We start from the raw sequence: 21225 nt of genomic DNA, 5'->3' as shown, positions 1-21225 counted from the left end.
CAGAGTTACATTTGTTTCAGTTTAGTTTTTATTGTTTGAAAATGTTCAGTCTTTTTAATTTTTATGTATCGAGACCATATGTCAGAGGCAAAAAATCAATCCAGGTATTGCAATAAAAACATTGAACTTTTTGAAAGCACTTAACTCACAGTCTCATCCAGAATCTCAATAAACACGACAATCAATCAAGCAAGTAGTAAGAAAGATTTTTTAAACCAAAGTAACACTAAATTAATTTAAATAATACTAAAGTTAAAACTATAGTATAAAACTTACTATAAAAACCTTGGTTTTAACGCGTATTTACAGATGTGAGCTGTACACTTCCGCCCACGGTGAACATCTTTCGACGGACACTGTTGTCTTTTATTTTGAAGGGTACGCCCGGAAGCGTTCGCGGCTGTGAGTGTGACGGATGAGCTTCTCCGGTGCATCCACACCACCGGTGACTCGTCACTCCGCGCTGGAAGATGGCTGCGGTGCAGCGGACCCCGGTCAGGGAAGGGATCCGGATAGTTTCGCTGTGTGTGTGCTGGTACACGGTCAGCTCGGGGGGAAATGTTGTCAACAAAATCATCCTCAATGGATTCCCGTACCCGGTCACGGTCTCTCTCTTTCATATCATCTCTATCGTCGTCTTCCTCCCCCCGCTGTTGCGGGCTTGGGGAGTCCCCAAAACAGAACTGCCGAGCAGGTACTACTGGTGGTACATCCTGCCTTTAGCTTTCGGAAAATACTTTGCCTCCGTGTCGGCTCACTTCAGCATATGGAAAGTGCCCGTGTCGTACGCGCATACCGGTGAGTACAGCGGCTTTGTGTTCGTTTTAATGCGCCGCCACCTGGAGCCTGTCAGCCGGGGTAACTTGATGATGTGTCCGTCCTGTCAGCCGATGTTAGCATCGCGGCTAACGCAGGGTGGCACGGCATTTAACCAGGCTGTGGGCCCCACGTAGAATCTGTGTACTGTAGGTCTTGTTTTAATGAGGATAATTAATCTCGCTTCGTGTCCTCTTAATATAAACTAATTAGCTTTAGACTCTCCAAAGAATTACTAATGAGCTGCTGTTTGCTAGCTTCATAGCTAAGGGGGAGGGTCCATTAATGAGCCGCCGTGCTTCCCTAACTTAGATGTTAAACCACCATGTAACATGCGAGCCTCTGCAACTGATTTTTTCTCCTTTAACAAGCTGAAGTGACATTTTTGTGAGGCTACCTGCTGATAAATGTAAAAAAAAAAAAACCGGCTAATACTAACACATAGTCCTTTAAACATTGTTATTGAGCTGAAAGAAGCGAAAGCCACTATATAATAGTGTAGGAATACTGTTGGTAACGTAAAGGAAATATTAAGATCCGGCTGTGATTATGTTGCACCCAGGAAATGTACACCAGGCTGCTTAATCTATAAAAATGTATCATAATAATACTATCATGTCACTAATCTGAATGTTTTCTTAGTCCCTGTCTTAAGGGACAGAGCCATTTGGCACTTCCAGTACAAAGCATGAAAAACAGTTATTATCTGTTGCTAACTCAACCTTGTTTCTGGTTGGACTTTTACAACCACATTATACAAGCACAATGGATTTACAGCAACTAACTGTATAAAACCACAATATACTCTACATGCAAAACTAAAGTAAACGCACATGTAAGAAAAATATAGTGCAAGATGCATAAATTAAAGTATTAATACTAATCTGAATCACAAGGCTAATCTTTACAGACAGCTATCAAACAAATGTTGTAAATTTAAAAACCCTGTATGGAACTTTTGTCTTTTTTCCCCACCCTATTTCTTTTTCTTTTTTTGCAAATAAAAGGTGAACCTTCTCACATGTTTCTTTTCCAAATATTTATTTATAAGTGACTTATGTATGTATGTATGTATGTATATATATGTATATATTGTACTATTCTTAGTTAGCGTATTGTATGTCTTGTCTTAATGTTGGCTTAAAATGGAGCACTGTAACAAAAAATAATTTCCCCCAGGGATCAATAAAGTATTCTGATTCTGATTCTGATTTAATAGGACCGCAAATTACAGCCCCCAAAAGAACTATATAGTTGATCTGCATTTTTAAGAAAAAAAGCAGGAAGCATGTGCCTCTTATCCTGTGAAAGATGGAAATACACATATTAAACCCTCCTCAAGTTCAATTCAAATATTTCCCGTGGTATGTATCAACTGCACCTTTTTGAACTACTTTCACCTTTTGCATCTATTGTGTCATTTAAAGATTATTCCATTAATTTAGTTTCCACTGACTCCTGGGACTTGTGGCAGATGAATTTCATCAGCTCTGATTTCTCCACTCTCTCTCTTATTACCTGCAGATTCTGCAAGTTAGCAACACATGTTGAATTTCTCATTAATTGCGCCTTCATACTCCACGGCACTGTAATGTAGCTACACGTTGCAACTTGAAACAACTCTAAAAGTCTCAATTTTATTTACTTATTTCTGTATTAAGTCTAGCAGATACTTAATAACAATTGATTTAGAGCAAGTCTGTAAATAAAATGTCACTGTAAAATATCTTTGTCGCCTCTGACCTGAGTTTTGGAGCCACAGCAGTTGCATCAGTGTTTTTACTTTAGGAATGAGCTTCTAACCTTGTGAACCTATACAATGATCATTATATCTACTTTGTGTGACGCCAGTACTGAGCGCCTACTCTGGCATTGTTCTTCAGAAGAAAAAAAAACATAATGATAAACTGAGTTGCGCTTTAGTCTGTGTTTAAATGAAACAAGTGCAGTCGAGGGAGGTGTGCAAACCCAAGGTTTGTGACAGGTTGGATGTTTGACAGAGGTGTGGGCCTAGCTCTGATGTACCGTGCCTACTTGCTGCCTGTTAATAGTTCATGTTTGTTCAAGAAAAAAGAAACTGACGTCGTTCCTTGTCATGTCTTTTACAGTCAAAGCTACAATGCCGATATGGGTTGTGCTGCTGTCGAGAATTATCATGAGAGAGAAGCAGACCACAAAGGTGAGTAGGTTGAGCACAGCTAACGACAAGGCCTGCTCTGTCTGAGACTCAGCAGTGGTGATGTGGCACAGTGCTGCTGTGTCTGTCCTGGATCTCATATTACAGCCATCTGTAGGGGCTTTTGTCCACAAAGTTGATGAAACCTTCTGAGGGAGGGTGGAGGTGAGAGAGGAAGAGGGGCTTTTTTTCTTATACCAGGTGACCACACTCGCCTAATAAATTCCCATTTAACCCCCCACTTCTTCTGTTATTTAGACAGTTGTGTTTGGGGCCATGCATACCACAACACTGTGCATTAGCAGTACGTCAATTGGTAGTTCAACTAATATCAATTAAATATATCTTGGATTGCATTTCACTGCAAGGTTGCATTAAGGCTTTTTGTTAGTTTTTTGTCTCAGTCTGTGCAACAACAAATTGTCGCACTTTAATATCACAATTAAAATGATTGAACTGCACTGCAACTAAAGATGATCTGCATTGGTAATTGTTGCCATTCATCGAGTGCGCTTTGAAACGTGAGACAGTAGTGGTGAGTAGAGCACGGCGATATGACCAAAAATATTTATCACGATATACATTTGAAAATTTGTGATAACGATATAACTGACACTAGACAAAATACTTTACAACTCCACAACTTTATTAGTGCAAAAAAACCTCATCAATGTATTTTCACTTAAACAAGCAACTGTTTTTTTATGTGCAAGTAAAGTTATATAAAAATTTAACAGTGCAAATGCAAATTCCTTGCTGACAGTGGAAATTGGCGGACATATCCTCAGCATAACCATGTATAATATCCACAAAACTTAAAAAGAGGTTATACACACACAATATGGTAATATTATGTTGAAGCGCAGTACGTATCACTCCGCGAGGCTCCTGCCTACGATAGCCGCAATGCTCCGACAATCCATCAAGCGGTGCGGGTTCGTAGCTTAGCATCGTCGTACTAAAACATTTGACAGATTTTCGAGCGACGTGTACCGCAGAAAATCGTCGATTTTCAGAAAAATCAAAGGATTGATTTTAAGTGTGCCGTAGTTTCCGAAAAAACACGGTAATAACGACTAGCATGGTCTACCAAAAATAGTGCTTTGATGTGTATGTGACGGACGAAAGCTAAACCAGTTCCACACCACTGAAGTTGCAGCATTTTTACAAACCAATTCTGGTTCATCTGTTTCATTCAACGATCCGCTTTCGCCCTTCTCATTCTCCGTCACCGCCATGCTTTTTCCGCCATGTGCGTATGAAAACAAAGGCACTGTGCATGCGCGTTTTACCCATATTCTATCACGATATTTCATTTTCTTATCATTGCCCAACATTATACCGGTATTACCGTGAACGGTATGATATGGCCCAGCCCTAGTGGTGAGTCAAAATGAAGATGCTGGAAACAGTTTCTGTTCAGCATTTAGTTTAGCTTTAATTTTTCTTTTTTCTTTTTTTAAATCCAAAGCATAAATTCAGAATCGACTGGTTAGCGTTTGAGCACAAGTAATGCCTGGTTCTTCTTTTGCACTGGTTGTGGAAGGCAAAGAACAAACTAGTAGGACACATGTAGAGTGCATCCTCCAAATAAAAGGAGATGAATCCCCTCCAAATTGTAACAACTTTCCATTGTTTTTGTGCTCCACCTTCCCACAAAGTCTCACTGACAGACACATAGCAATGATTAAAATAGTTTGGTGCAGGAATCGCCCCTCGCTCATGACGAAGTATACACAGCTCTTAATAATAAACAAAGCATGATGGGAATGTAGGAGTACAGTAAGCTGTCCAACTGTTGATTGTAATGTGGGAGTTATCCTGGAGTCCTTAATGTCATGACGTTTTTAAGTAATTAGTTGTTTGGTTGATGTGTCATATAAACATATTAGTGCTGAGCTCATATTTCCTTAGAAAAAGAGAAAGCTGCATTGACTTTGATCAGACTTGTATTAAATTAGAGTTAAATGAGAAAACTCCCTTCGTGAAACACCGATCAAGTTTCTTATATTTCTTCATCAAATAAATCTTTGATCCACTTTAAGACTATTTTAAATTCCATTATCAATAAAACTACTTGAGCTCCGTGCTTCAAGTATTTTAAATGTGATTTGCGGACACTCTGGAGTGCAGCTTGCAGACATAGAATAATGGATGCTTGAAATCTTCGAATATTTGGATCTGTTATCTCTGGCAGCAGATTTGAAGGTCTGTAGAAACCATTATAATACACATTGTAATGGCACCCAGCACATATCCTGTCTTCTTATTGGTAAAAGATAAACTTCCTGCAGGGATGTGAAGGTGCATAAATCAAACTAAAACCTTGTGCTCTGCCTGCCGTACATAAATATGAGTATTTCAAAAATTCATATTGGGAACATTAGAGATAATACCTTGAAACTTTTGGATGTAATAACAACAGAAGTCGGCTTTTGAAAAATATTAATTTCAATATCACATTGAACTTGGATATAAAAGTGTGTGTGTTTCATTCTACATTCAGGCTTTAACATAAAAACCAGGCGCTTAATTGTAATAATTTTAAGGAATGTTCTATGCCTTGTATATATGAGAATAAATATACTATCAGTCCCCTACCTGGAAAACATGTTTCTACTGGTTTCCATATCTGCTGTCTGAGATCAGACACTCCTAAGAGTCTACATTCCTAGCCCTGTAGTACCAGATATTTACCCTATAACATCTAAAAAAAAAACCCTAACTCTAGTAGTTAGGTTCTAACTACTGATAGTGGGATCTACATTGCCCAGTATCACAAATCCCAGAATTCCTTTCAAGTGTAGCATCCATTTACTGACTTTAGACTGAGCTGTCAGTTTAGTTTCAGTTCATTTCAATCCAATGTTATTTCTATAGCACCAAATGACAACAACAGTGAGCTTTATACTGCAAGAACATACAATAATATATAGAAACTCCCAACAACCAGGAAGCTCTTGGCGACAATGGAAAGGAGAAGGGGAAGACGGGTCTGTGGTATAGAGCCAGAATGCATCACTTTGCATTTTAATAGTTAGTAAAACAGTTATTTAATAGTTATTAAAATGCAAATTGATGTGTAAACACACAGTGAGTAAATAAGACACACTAAGTGCATCATGAGAAGCTCCCAGCAGCAGGAGCCTATGGCAGGATTCAGGTTGACCTTGTTCAGGCCCAACTATATGTTTTATCAAAAAGGGAAGTTTTAAGTCTAAACTTAAACATAGATGCAGTGTTCAAAACCTAACTGGATCCATGGCAATGAAATGTTTACACAGAGTTTGCGTCATGTGAAAGTCTTCAGAGTCTGAGATTAGCACGTAATGTTTATCTTCCAGTTCAGTGTTGAGACGGGAGGCAACATGGCTCTGATGACCGTGTGAGAACTGAAGTTGTATGAGACTTATTATAATACGTCTCATAAAACACTTTATCAATGTGTAATGTTTAAAACATGGACTTTAATTATGCTTATGGTTATAATTTAGGTAAAATTGGTAGACTACATGATATTGGATGGGTTTTATGTGGAGAGCACCTTGTCAGCACAATGCAATGCAGGCCACTGCAACACCACTGTGGAGTGTAATTTAAGCTTTAGTCTAAATCTCCAAAATAATTTGGAGCACCTGAATTAGGACACAAATCTGGGCCTTTACCAAAATAGAAAACTCCTCCCTGAAGGTTCAACGTTGTCCCCACTGTATATTTTTGTGATGCCAGTAAGTAGACCTGCATCTTTTTCTTTCTTTTTTTTTTGTGGATGCACCTGCACTTTTGGTGTGTTATCAGAAGTTAACTTTTAACATGAGGGTGTGTGAACAGGTTTTTACTGGGAACTGTTTCCTTGTAGTGCATCCAGTTAAGAGACTGGTTAATTATTAAACAACACATTAATGGAGCTAGTTTAAGTATGTTGTGCTGCAGCAGTTCAGTTTGGGTCACAATGATACCAATGGAAATTTTGGGGGGTTTAGCTCAGTTGGAGGCTGTCTTATTGGTCTTGTGCGTTTTGCTCATGTGAGATGAAGAGTGGTTTGATAGCTTGAGAGCATTTATTTGCTGTTCGGTGTTTAGTTTTTGTTTTTTTTTTAGTTTCAGAGTGGTTTGTTGGGGGCTGAGTGGGTGAGTGTGTAGGTGCACAAGTGGGTTTCATAACAAGTGATGGATGCTATATTTCAGGATGCAAATGAATCTGTAGATGAGCTGTTCTCCTCAAGTGTATGTCTAAGCAGAGTTACCAGGTCCAGCTGCACACTCTGGACTAATCGCTGTGCTGAAGATTAGAAATACACTAACACACATTAATGTGAAATTATGTCTTCTTGTGCAGCAACCATTTTTGGAAATTTTCCACTTCTTGTTATCTCTTTATTTTTCAGTGGGTGAAAATGTGGTCATGTTTGGGTTTTATTAATTCAGTGTCGGAAATGTTGCTTCACATTTTCTCTGAGGTGCTGACCAAATTAACACGAACCAATGTTTATCCAGTCATATGAAAGAGTTTTTACACGACTCCATGCACTACACGCTTACTGCTTTCATAGGAGTTAAGAGGATAAGTAGCAGCCAGGAGCTACTAATCAAATGCCCTTCAATAACTGATCCTCAGCAAGTGTGACCGCCTCTATAAAAGCAGTCATTTTGGCAATTTGCTGGTCTGGTGTTTGTTAATACAGTGCAAAGGCTTCCCAGGAGTAGAAGTCCCATCAGATTCACCCCAGTTCATGATAGTAATGTTAGCAAAACACTGAACAACTTTGACTTGTTTGGAAGGGTTCCCAGGAGAAAGAAATTTAAGGCCCAACTTAAAAGGTTACATCTAAAAAAACTGCAAGGCTTCTGGAACAGTGTCCTTTGGAAAGACGAGCCCAGAGTGGAGATGTTGGGCCATAATGCACAACGCCACAATCGGCGAAAACCAAACACAACATATCACACCAACACCTCATACCTGCTGTCAAGCATGGTGGTGGAGCAGTGATGGTTTAGGCTTGTTTTACAGCAACAGGAGGGCAACAATAACCATGAACCAAGGCCACCTGTCTGACAGTAAAGCCAGTCCCAAACTGAGTTAACAGGCAGAATGGCTGAAAAAGAAAACAATCAAGTTATTGCATCACGCAAGTCAAAGTCGAGACCTCAACCTGACTGAAGTGCTGTGGCAGGGCATAAAGAGAGCTGTGCATAAACAAAAAAAAACACACACACCTCAATGAAGTGAAGCAATGTTGTGAAGAAGAAATTCATCCACAATGATAGTCATACATAGGGTTGTGCGATATGACCAAAATCTCATATCCCGATATAAAACATCTATCATCTGATAACGATATAAATCAAAAAAATGTAATATTTTCTGTAAATTCTGTGAATCTCGGGTAGGTGAAGCGTTTCCAGCTGGGCGTCGTGTACCTGGAGTCGAGTGTTTTAACCAATGCATGAAACTCCACATTTTTAGATATAAGTTGTAACGGCCGCCGTTTTCTTTGTGAGTATTTATTACATGGCGTGCTACGGGGAAAAGCCTGTTCTAACGTTTGAGATTTATTTTTTAGCACCTGACAACTTCTTTTTTGCTTCTCATCCGTCAATAATACTCTTTCACGTGATTCCGTTTATTTTGAATAGTCTCAGGATCTTGAGCTTTATTGTGAAAGGTTTATGTGGAAAATAAACAAGCGGACATGCGATGCTGTTACTGTCGTTGTTGCTAACGACAACCCATAAAAACAGGCGCTTGTCCGTCGGTAGTGTGGTTATATTAAATATAAGAGAAAGAGAGAACTTTAAGAAATTAATATAGCCACTACAGTGATCATCAAAACGAAAAAAAAATATTGCCGTAAAGTTTATTTTGCGACACCATAAAACAAACGATAGCGTAAAATGAAACGATAGACGTTTTTATATCGTCATCCGATATATATCGTTATATCGAACAACCCTAGTCATACAGAAAACAGTTACTTTTAATTATTGCTATTAAAGGTGGTTCTATAAGCGATTAAATCATGGAGTATAGAGGCCTGTGAAACGTTTCTTTCACATCACTGTATCATTAGGAGGCACCAAGCTGCTCACATTCTTACTCATTTGGCTACAATTACTACTTTCTTTTTTCAGTTCATCTACAACAGCGGTCCTCAACCCTCGGACCGGTATCGGTCCATGACTCATTTGGTACCGGGCTGCGAGAGTTGAAGCTCAGGTGTGAAATGTATGGTTTTCAGGGCTTTTATGGGTTTTCAGCGTTATTTTGTTATCGTTTTTATCGTTAACTCGGTTTTCCTGGGTCTTTTCATGTGTGTTATGAATAAATCTTTTTTTTTTTTGGTACCGGTACTAGTTTTATTTTGTTGTATTTATCCGCGACACCTTAAAGGTCGGTCCGTGAAAATATTGTCGGGCATAAACCAGTCTGTGGCGCGAAAAAGGTTGGGGACTGCTGATCTACAAAATGTATTCACTAATAGCTCAATCAGTGAATCATCTGGATGTTGTGAGACAACAGAAACTCTCTACTTGTTTATGTTAAAAGTCAATTTTACTATTTTCAAGACAAAGTTTCACCAGCTGTTCAGCCAAAACAGATATTTATAAACACATGTCATCTGTAGACTTTGAGTTTGTTCCTGATAAGCTACAGGCGTTACTGCCAGCAGTACATCAGCACAGTTTGTCATGGGAAATACTTCTCTCTCTATGTTACTGTTACTGTCTGTTAGACCATTATATTGATTGGATGCATATTTATGAATGAATTAAAGCAGTTCATTGATTACAAACATGGTTGCTAATTTATTTTTATAAACCTGCCATCTTTGCTAGAGAGTGCAAAATATTTCCTGCGCTGGAAATGAGATTTCCTAAATGTGTTGCTTTAGATGTAAGTGATGAAACAGTTTGTGCTTTGTGTGGTCTTAGGTATACGTATCGCTCATTCCCATCATTGGTGGGGTGCTGCTGGCCACAGTGACCGAGCTGTCCTTTAATATGACGGGACTAATCAGCGCTCTGGCTGCCACGCTCTGCTTCTCACTGCAGAACATCTTCTCCAAAAAGGTAATCCACCCTCATGTTGCTGTGTGCCACGTGTGCTGATCTGCTGATTTTTTTTGTTTTTTTTCTCTTCTCTGAAAAATGTCCAAATGAACCAGCAGACATTGTTAGAGACTTCCTGTTTTTTTCATTCAAATCATAGCCACAGTTTAACTGCCACTTTTTGAGTCTCAAAGGGTGGGGAAAAAAGTCAATGTAGGATCTCCTTCTCCTTCCTACTTATGACACATTAACAGAGAGGAAATGAAAATGCACTCAAGGGATTTAATAACGCAGTATTACTTTTTTTTTTTTTTTTGAGTGTCTGAGTCTGATGAGGAGGATTGTCCTGTTGCATTCAAACAACTTCACGGGTTTTTCCTCCAGCATCCCAGTGGCACGATCCCACTCAGGTTGCCCCAGTCTTGGAAATCTCACATGTCATTTTTTCCAAACCTGTGGTGCCTTTTTTTTTTTTTTTAATAGGCTTGGGTGCGTTAGCCGGATAAAGGTTTTGTGACGACACAGGATTGCTCACAATAATCAGTCGGGTGTGACAAAGTCTCACATGTTATCAAAAAGGCAGCTATAGTTTTCTTAACAGATGAAAGGTCTTCCCAGATTGGACAAAAAATAGAGTGGTGCATTTTAAATCTCTTGAGTGTATAATAAAGAAATGGAGATTTCTGAAAGTGTGCTGAAATGCTTACAGAGTTCTTTATATCAGTTTAAAGATGCATTAACAGAGTTGCAGCCTAAGGTTTTATTGTGTTTTTACAGGTGTTGCGTGACACGCGGGTCCACCACCTGAGGCTGCTGAACATCCTGGGCTTTAACGCTGTGATCTTCATGCTGCCCACCTGGGTTCTGGTGGACCTCTCTGTGTTTCTGGTGAATGGAGACTTGGTGAGTAGCAGTAAGAGTCTGGCGTGAACTAGAGCCGCTTCGGTGACCGTGAGCTTTATCTGACGTAACTCCTTTCGTCTCAGACGGATGTTTCGGGGTCCATGAGTACCATTATCCTGCTGCTCATCAGTGGGTTCTGCAATTTTGCTCAGAACGTCATCGCCTTCAGTATACTCAACATCGTCAGCCCGCTCAGCTACGCCGTCGCCAACGCCACCAAGAGGATCATGGTCATCAGCATCTCGCTGCTAATGCTGCGAAATCCCGTCAGTTTGACAAACGTCCTGGGAATGATGACGGCTATCGTCGGAGTCTTCCTTTACAACAAGGTCAGTCAGCCCGAGCGAAAGTTCATTATAAAGATGTGCATTTAATCCATTAAGGCACGATGCAACATGCACTTGCTTCTGTTGTTTAAATTGGATGTGATGCAAAGCCTGTTTTATGTCATTGTTGTCAAAACACACGCTATAAATAATTTCACCTTTCTTACGTCGTGGGGTAAGAGAAACATACAAATGTTGCACTTAGAGTTCAGGGTCTGGAACTTACTGTCTCTAAGTGATCTGCTTCTCTACCAGCCCCCAAGTCCACTTACACTCCTGTCCTTGTTTATTTTCAGTCCACAGACTGCTTTGCTTTCACCCTTAAAGGACTTCTTCCAGTAGTTTTACCATCAATCCAACTTGAGCTGCTTTCCTTTTTTGCACTCATTTATCTTCTTTGACCATTGTGACCTACGTGATCAGTTCAGGTGATCCAACATTTAAAACCTGGTTGATTTCAAATCTTTTTGCTCTTGTCCTTTGCCAACAGGCCAAGTATGACGCTAACAAGGAGAAGAAGCTGCTGCCGGGCTCCAAACAGGACCTGATGTCCTTTGACAACCCGGCGCTGGAGAAGATCCAGGCCAACGGGTCAGTGCCTTTCCCCCACAGCCCAGAGCAGCAGCAGCAGCAGCAGCAGCACAGCTGGAACCACGTCCTGACTGACCACTTCCAGTACAGCCAGCAGACCTACACGACAAACTACAGCAGCAACCACCAATATGTGGTGTAAAGGAGGACTCGTCCTCACTCTGGTAGCTGTCATAGACATTACTGCGTGTAGCCCGGCGGCTCAGAGGCAGGTCTCAATCACCTGGAGACTGAGGGCTGTTTGTGTTGAAGAATGAGGTGTCTGACATCACGGGCCAGTCATGTGACCTCCCACCCCTTCTCTCTCCCTGTCTAAACTTCATTTTGAGTCAGCTTTGGTGTAGGTCTTTATTTATTTTTTTGGTACTGACTGAACGCGACGGTTAGAATCGGTTTGTATCGGCCAGGAAGGTAGCTGGAAAAGGATCTCCACACAACTGTTTGCAGATGTTTGATTTTTGTTTTCACTACCAGCCATAACATTCTAGTTTGTTTACTTTGAGAGGAAAGGACGTCATGTGTAACCATCACTGTGAATGTTGACGTGCACCGAATTACGAGTCTGTCGTGTCTTTTAGTTCAGTCAAGATCCTTAAAATTTTTAGGTTTTGGCATTTCATGTCTTTTTTTTCTCTCTCTTTAAAATTTACTTGAGACAATGTGGGGAGATACAAACTGTTGAGTTAGTCATCAGTGAATAAATTATAGCCTTAATGCTGATGGGAGTTCTTGGGAATATAGTGGGTTTTGTAGGTTTGATCTGATATTGTGATTGGCAATGTTTTCAACACCAAGTGTTAGTCATTCATTCTTTCTGTCCAGATTGAAACATATCAACAATCAAGATGGGTTGTAATGATATTCTATATAGTTAAAAACCTCACAGAGCCTCTAGCGTAGCCACAGACTGTATACATTCAATCGATATCCACACTCCCACTAATAAAAGTGCCCAATTAGGAAAAATGCTCCAAATTAAAAGCGGATGAGTCCATTGATGTTCATAAATGTTTAATAAAGCCAAACACTTATGAAAACCACATCGTTGAACGAAGAGCGAGACCATTTCTGTTATCTAGAAAGGTCAGTGACCTCATACAGATCTGTGCTTCTCCCTGGTGAAACAGAAAATAGTTTACTGTATTATTTGTTGGTATAAATGTGGCTCAGGAGGTTGAGCGGGTCGTCTACTAATCAGGTTGGTGTTTCAATTCCCGGCTGCTCGTCAAAGTATCCTGAACACACCGACACTCCAGTTTGTGTGTGCGTGGATGTTAGCTTAGAAAAAGCGCTTGTATGATTATGTCTTTGAATGAATGAATAAGGCCTAAAATTAGATTTGCATAACAAAAGATGTGCAGCTTCATACATGAAGGATGTATTTGTTTCTTCTGTATCCCACCACATAAAATATAATGGAGTTGTTTTTGTTGTCATGGAGACTTTTTTTTTTTTTTTTGGTTTATTTGTATTTATCAGTCTGCGAAGCTTCAAGCTTTGGTTCAAGCTCTGTCAGCCTGAACCAAAAGCTCCTCTGTCATGTTTCAGTTTTTAAAAACAGAACGCCGTGTCGAGTTTGCACGTCTTCAAACCACTTGATGCGTTTTCTTTTAATTTGTCAACACTGGCGTCATAGAGTCACTGGACAGAGGTTTGGATTGTGCAATGAAAGATTCACCTGTAATTTCAGGTGGGCTTTCTATCATCACTACTGTAAAGTGCAGGAAGACAGTTTTTCTTTGTTTTGACTCTGTTGCTTTCGAATCGAGCGCCGGTTGTGAGCTTGTTTTCTTTTTTGGTTTTTGGGGAGGGTTATTAATTAAATGCTGTCACAGTATTCAGTGATTGGTGGGTTTTTCCCCACCACATCTAGTGTCTCCAGAACGTGTCTGTTTACTCCTTTCTAGATTCATGGAGAAAACTAGCTATTAACTGCCACCATGTTATTTTATTTTTTATTAGATTACATACTGAAATTTAAGTCCTCTACTCAGTGTAAGAATAATTTTAATCAGAAACATTGCAATACAACCAAACTCGCTGTCCATTGTTTTGAAATATAGTTTGTGTGTTGTTGTCTGTTGTTCACTTTGAGGCTGTCTGTTGTTTGTGTTGGCCTTCGTGACATTTTCCCCACCGCAAATGGTAACCATAAATAAAAACAAACAAAGTGATGAATTCGAACTTCTATGACTTCAGCGTCCATTTCAAATGTTAGATTTAATCATCTCAGCTTTTATCTACTGAGCAGCATAGTTTCAGTTTTGCATCCGATGGGAAAAATGTGATTGTGTCACTCATAGTGGAGTGATGGCAGCAAATTAAAGAGCCCATTTCTTTACCTCTATGGAAGCGCTCAGTGGTTTTGCAGATGTTTAAAAAGTAGTTTTAATAAAAATCAGTTTTTAAGGAGGGGAGTTTTTGTTTATAATAAAGATCCAGATATGTTTTAATGAGTTGGTGGAGCCCAAAACGGAGCTTAAAGATAAAGAAACGTGCGGTTTTATTTATTATTTCACTGCAATGTCTTTGCAGTTTCTGCCACTGCTAATGTGAACATTGACAAATCTGAAATGTTTCAGTCTTGCAAGATGCACGGGCATGATTTTAAATCTACAATAATACAAGTGTAAATTGTTTTTGCAGACAGCAGGAGGGAACTCTTCACCCATTAAGAAAATGACTCATCTTCTTACTAGACTGGTGCAGTAATTCACAGATCTCAGATGGGAAGTATCGTATTAGATGAAGAGCCAAGAAAATTTTAGAAGTGTGATTTACAAAGAAATTGACACGATCGCGTCACGGCTCAAGAATATTTTGCTTCCAGTCACATGCAGAGTGCAGCTCTAACGGTTTTAGACCATCTCGCCTTTCCTTCGTGCTTTTTTTTTTTTCTTCCTCACTTATTTCTTCCTGTTGCCAAAAGAAAGGGTGTAATCCTTCTGATGCTGACGTGCCACCAGAGAGAGGCCTTCTGTCAGCTCGGCCACAAGACCTGAAATTCCTAAACGATAACACGTAGGACACGTGGACGGTTCATGCCGGCTCTGTTTCTGAAAGTGGGAGAAAGTTTGAAAGGCGAATTATTTTAAATTTCCTCTCTCTGTCTGTCATAAAGCTTTTTAAAGGGATCTAAATGTTGACGAGAAAGGGGGAGAATACTTTGTAAAACTTGTATAATTATTTTTGTGTCTCTTCAATGGATCTCTAGAAAGAATTTTTACTTAACTGATGTTTTTAGATTTTTATTTATGGTGTCTGTGTACAGAAATGTTGTACAGGGGGGTGCACAGTCTTGTCTGCTTAAATAAATACACAATTGAAGACTGAAAATGTTTGCGTGTTCTCTTAACTGATAAATGTTTGATAAAAGAAGTATGAATAATGAATAGTATGAATAAAAATCCCAGTATAGTAAAAGTGTTAGCAGCCAAATATTCTTAAAATACCTCTGCAGTAAAAAGGTTTCTTTCTAATAAGGTTTAAATATTGATAATGTGTCTTGCAGTTAAGGATTACCATCTATTGCTTAAAGTGTTATAGGGAAATATATTATTCATGATATGAAACCGCATCCCAAAGATGCTCTGTTGGATTGAGATCTGGTGAATCCGTGAACTCGCGGTCATGTTCAAGAGACCAGTATGAGACGATTTGAGATTTTTATCCTCTGAAGCGTACACTGTACTCGTGAAGGGATGGACACTGTCGGCAACGATACTTGGATAGGGAGTGGCGTTTAAGCGATGCTCAGTGGGTTTTCCTGGGGTCAAAGTGCACTGAGATCATTAGACTACCAGCAGCCTGAACCACTGATACAAGCGGAATGATTCCATGCTTTTGTGTTTTTGATGCCTAAATCTGACCCGTCCATCCAAATACTGCAGCAGGTAATGACCAGGTAATGCAGGGGTGGGCGATTCCAGGCCCCGAGGGCCGGTGTCCTGCAGGTTTTAGATCTCACCTTGGGTCAACACACCTGAATCACATGATTAGTTCGTTACCAGGCCTCTGGAGAACTGCAGGAGCTAATTTAGCCATTTAAATCAGCTGTGTTGGTTCAAGGACACATCTAAAACCTGCAGGGACACCGGCCCTCTGGGCCTAGAATTGCCCACCCCTGAGGTAATGTATTTCCAGTCTCCTGTTGTCCCGCTGCTGTATAAAATCTGCCTCAGGGTTCAGCAATTTTCATTCAGACATGTTCTTCTACAACCTTGGTCATCTCAAAACATCTGTTCTCCTTTGACCTCTGTTTTTGACAAGCCATTTACACTCAGAGAAACTCCCTTGACTGGATGTTTTAAATCTTTGTGCAGGAAAATCCCAGCGGATCAGCAGTTTCTGAAACACGATTAACGTCCCTTAAATCACCTTTCTTCCCTGTTGATGCACAGTTTCAAGTATCAGGTCCAAGTATCTTGATTATGTGTGTGCAGCGCTTAATTTCAGGAGAGCGTGTATAAATCTAACATGACATTTCAGTTGCTCTGTTCTGTCATGTATGTTTCTTCCTGGCCTCAAATGTGTGCTTCTTCACTTAAAAACTTTCCAGTATCTCTGCCACTGTTGTGCAGATAATATACAAAGTGGTGATGAATAAAATGGCAATTTGGTATTTGATTAGGAGCTAAAACCTTATTTATCTCCCAGTTTCCCAAAGGCAAAACCACATGTTGATGATATATTTTTAAAAAAAATGTCAGTTAGTTCCCCCTAGTGGGCACAAATTAATAATGCAGCACAAATGTCAGCACTTTTAAGTAGAACTGAATGATTTACTTGAAGCTCCGAGTGTACGCTGTCATGTTTGTTTACACCAGACTGTGTTTACAAGAAGTCGGTATGGTAACAACAGGCACAAGTTTCTTTTATGTGGCTCCACATGATCTTTCAGAGGAGGACGCACATCTGCAGCGTGTCTTTGTTGGGCACACGGAGCTCACTTTCTCCTCTTTCCATGTTATGATGGATGCTGGCAGCCTCAGTTAGCCACCAGTGACAGCTCTTTAGTGTTCCTCTACACAGGAGTGCAGACTGTTAGCATTAAGGCGAAAGTGTTTTAGAGCTTAGCTGCCTACGCACAATGACTAATGACCTGATTTCCCTGCATTTGTTTTTTGGCGTGGTGGGGTTTTTTAGTTTTGTTTTCAATGTATTTGTCATAAAGAAAGAGATAAAGTGGATGTGGTTTTTTGCTTCTCTTTCATCCTATGTACTTTTTCTTTGTTGATGTGACCTGTTGATGTGACCTCTCACTATTTCACTTGGCTCTTTCTGCGCCCATGATTTCATTCCAGGACAAAGACAGTTGACTGATTTTCTAGTGCAAACATGAGTCTTTATTACAAACAGCCATCAGCATATTTTGGTCAGTGCTCTATTAATTTCATATGTTTCTCTTGATGAAAAAGAAATAACGAAACCCACACAAACCATCGGGGAGTTTTCCATAAACACTGTTGGAGCTGAGGGAGGATCCTGTCCATCACAAGAACCATCTGATGGCTCTTTGGCACTGTCAGAGACATCTGGAGGAAGGTGGAAGGGGAAAGGTGGAGGTGAGCCCCATGAGAGATGACATTCATCTAGCGAAAGAGTGTCTCAGCTAGGCGGAAGCCACAAGGGGAGGTTGGACAGAATGGAAAGGCTCGATCTATCATTGCACTTCAGTAACAACAACTCAATCAAACATTGTTTCTCTTTTCTTGTCAGCCCCGTGACATACAACTCTTTCAGTCAATAAATAATCCTCCAGGTGCTCTGGGGATCCCTCCGTGCTGTGGGCCCACCACATCTTCATCATCAGCGGCTCTGAGAGAGAGTCGCGTGTGAAGCTCTTCATGCCACCATAACGCAGCAAACATTCATCGGTGTCAAATATGTGCTCACTCAGCAGAGTCAAGTCTGCTGGAGGCTCTCTCCGTGTCGCGCGGAGTGAATGTGACAGTAGCGGGGAGCTGAGTGATGATGCTGGCATTGCACATCAGCTGGGTGAACACGCTGCTGTCCTTCACAATGCTGGTAGTAAATAGGGTGGTTTGCGTTAAAGGAGGGGAGCTGCTGCGGCTGCTGCTGCCTCGCCTGGATAAACCGAGGAACCGGCGGAACAGGGACTTCCTGAGGAGGATGTAGATCCAGGGGTCAAGGATGGGGTTAACTGAGGCTATCCTGATGGCAGCCAGGTCTGCTTTGAAGTTTTTTTCATCACTGAAGCAGTTTGCAAACACACGGACCTTAAAACAGAAGAAAGGAGCTGTTATAATATATTTCTTTAGACTGTTAACAGCTCATAAGCAGAAAGATTTCCTGTTTTGTCATCTTAAAAAAGAAAAGTTTGTCAAATCAAATCAAATTCCTGGATTCCTGGATTGAATGAGCAAACTCAACATTAAGGCGCTGTCCTCATGTAGACTACACCTCTGGTTACAAATATTTTGCAAGCTGTTGCATTATTAATTTCTGCTATTTGGGTTTAGCTGGACATTGTAAGTATAAAAAATAAACGTTAGCTTTGAGCAGAAAATGACTAATAAAGTCTGTTCTGGAGACAGGGACTTTATTTTCTAACACAATAAAATCCACATTGTTTAACACAGTGTAAACACTTCATGGCTTTTCTGAAAAGCCAAAATATAAAGTCCCTGTATGAGGTGAAGAGAAATGATCAAATTTTATCCAATTAAAGGCAGATTACACCCTGCACCAGTAACCAGCCTGTTGCAGACAACCATTCACAATCACACCTATAGGCAGTTTAGAATGAACCTAACCTCCTGTCTTTGGACTGTGAGAGGAAGCCTTAATACCACAGTACACAGGCAAAATAAGCAAACTCCACACAGAAAGGCTTCAAACTTCAAACTCAAACTTTATTGGTGTGAGGGAACAGTGCTAACCACTGTGACCAGGTAATGACTGGACTTTAGAAAACAATATAGATTATATTCATCAAATATACAAGAATATTTAATGAACTGGCATGCAAGTTAAATGCCTAAAATGTGAAGGTAGCCCTACTAAACTGTCACCAGAGGTTTTCAGTTGTAGTCATTTTAATGATACATATTGTTGTGTGTGTGTGGGATATATATTTATCCAATTATATTAGGTTGAACTTCTGGAGTATCTGATGCTGAACGTACTGAACATATTTGCTGGAATCAAGCAAACTGAGCAAATCAAGCACTACGTTCGTCCACTTTTAGGTCCTTTTACAGATTTAAGTAGTCCCTCGTTATTTCACAGGCAGTTGTTGCCTGTGAAATTCAGGCTAACTGCGTGCATCGCTTTAGAGGAAAAATAAGATGGAAAGTGGGTAAAATTATTTTTGGCCAGTTTTAATTAAAGCTAACGACGTCAAAATGCATGTTTCGCACTGCTGTGTCGATACTAATCAGTACAATACTGGTAATTCCTCGTGTTTATAAGTGCCAGGCAGTGTTACAACAAAGTTTCTCTGCGCACCACTCGTTAATTAAAGACTTCTCTTACCACTAGTGGGGCTGAGCAGGCCAGGACCACCACAGAAGTCATCACCAGCACCGCGATCATTTGAGTCTCTGCGGCCGAGGACAGAGCTCTCCACCTTTCGCGGACGCTGCCTCTGGTGACGGGCAGCTGCACGACCCTCTGGCGCATCATCAGCAGCGCGCCGCACACCGCCAGGTTCAGCAGGATGGTGCCGAGGATCAGCAGCAGGCTAACGACGCTGTACAGGACGAAGTAGGTGGTGGACACGGGGTCGTGTTTCCTCCAGTCGATGAAGCACCAGGTTTCGGACGGCTGCAGTGTGCTATTCGCCATGCCCATCATTGGGAGGCAGCAAAAGAAGATGTGACTGATGTAGATGAAGAGCAGAAGCTTCTGCGCGAAGCGTCGGTCCACTCCCCACCGCTGGTAGGTGTACGGGCAGCATATGGCCAGGTATCGCTCTGCTGCCATGGTGCATATGATGCTGAGTCCGGTCAAACCGAAAAACAGCAACAAAAAGGACTGAAACTCGCAGACATGTTGGTCCAACAGCACATTGGGGTTAAGGTAGTTGGCTATAGTTATCGGACTGGCCAGGCAAGTGCCCAGCAGGTCCGTCACCGCCAGCCCGCACACCAGCGTGTAGAAAGCTGAAGATTTGCGCTGCTGTCTTGATACCGAAAGAACGATTATTGCAATTAAATTCCCAACGGCGCCTCCAGCAAACATAAAAATCGGTAAATTGATTGATTTCTCGACACGGTCTGTTTGTGAATTCTGAGTCGTGGTCTCGTTTATTGAATAAGGTCCGTGCGTAGAGTTTGAGCTTTCCATTTCTATCCACGAGATAGCCTTAGTTACAGACGCTACCTGTGGTGTGTTGTGGGTTTGGAAGCGCAGTTCCTCTTCAGCCTACTGCAAGAAAAGATAATGACTCAGCAGGGGCATGTTCTCTGGTAGTCTCATCCCCTCTGCTTCCCAGTAATCCAGAAGTTACCGAGAGGTCGTGGCGCACAGTTGTGGGCAAAGTGGTGGGTTGTCTCTAATATACTGAAGCATCCAGCAGTCTGACAGAAGTGATGGATAGGATTTCCGTTCCCTTTCTCATTTGTCAGTGAGCCGTCAGTGATGTCTGTCAGGAAGTGAACTGAACAAGGGGGTAAAGAGACGAGAGTGTCACAGATGAGACTTCAGCGGAATTTTCTGTGTTAGATATGAGTCACATTTGGTTACAAACAAAGATCTAAACGTTTGAGGCAACTGCTAGATTAAGTGATGTGCGTTCGATGCGCGCAAAAACAAACAGTAAAGTTAAATAGGATAACTGTGCCTATAGCCGCTTCCAATAACACTGTTGAAAAGTTTTCAGTTTGAAGAATAAAATAAAATTTAAATGCCAATTACACGTTTAAAGTGTGCCCCACCCAAACACTGTACGTTTGTTTTTATGAATGTGAGGTTAATTGATAATGGATGGATGGATGATGGATATTTAAATGAAAGAAATGCAACATATGTTTACGAGCATGGTACTCCAAACCTTTTGTCTTTAATAATCCACACATATTACTGTAAACCTTTTGCTAAAGTAACTTAATACTAAAAATCGTTTATAGTGGGGGTGTCAAATATGAGGCCTGGTGGCCAGAATTGGCCCAGCAAGGACTCCAATTTGGCCCCATGGATGGCTTTAAAAATGAATGATGGGCTTAAGTTTTGAACTTTTGTCAGTATTTTCATACGTTTGACAGCTTTTAATAAATATCTCTCCCACTGACAATCATAATACACTAAAGTAATAAAGTAACGAATCAATAATTAAATGACAGAAACGTTTCTGTTATTTCTTTACTTTACCTTTTTATTTACTATAGAAATTTCTGTTTT

The 21225-nt window shown here is 40.6% G+C and overlaps 2 protein-coding genes across 2 annotated transcripts; one reads left to right on the top strand and one right to left on the bottom strand.

Annotated features, from left to right (window-relative positions):
- The first annotated feature begins 409 nt into the window (after positions 1–409).
- slc35e1 (solute carrier family 35 member E1) lies at positions 410–14046 on the top strand. The gene is made up of 6 exons (XM_085433115.1): positions 410–798; positions 2925–2995; positions 9926–10063; positions 10820–10945; positions 11029–11274; positions 11762–14046. Exons 1-6 carry the CDS (start codon positions 471–473, stop codon positions 12002–12004), a joined length of 1152 nt encoding a protein of 383 aa, XP_085289241.1. The 5' UTR covers positions 410–470; the 3' UTR covers positions 12005–14046.
- A 3144-nt stretch (positions 14047–17190) lies between these two features.
- LOC146692871 (prostaglandin E2 receptor EP4 subtype-like) lies at positions 17191–20427 on the bottom strand. The gene is made up of 2 exons (XM_085433114.1): positions 19360–20427; positions 17191–18101 (listed from the first exon to the last, which is right to left on the bottom strand). The coding sequence occupies exons 1-2, from the start codon at positions 20170–20172 to the stop codon at positions 17754–17756; spliced, it is 1161 nt and encodes a 386-aa protein (XP_085289240.1). The 5' UTR covers positions 20173–20427; the 3' UTR covers positions 17191–17753.
- Between the last annotated feature and the right edge of the window lie 798 nt (positions 20428–21225).

The sequence above is a fragment of the Copadichromis virginalis genome, linkage group LG15 (genome assembly GCF_057382275.1).
Source record: "Copadichromis virginalis isolate Kocher_CV1m ecotype Utaka linkage group LG15, C_Virginalis_male_GT1.1, whole genome shotgun sequence".
Taxonomy (NCBI): domain Eukaryota; kingdom Metazoa; phylum Chordata; class Actinopteri; order Cichliformes; family Cichlidae; genus Copadichromis; species Copadichromis virginalis.
Note: the sequence above shows the minus strand (reverse complement) of the source record. Positions and strands in the feature narration are given on the sequence as shown.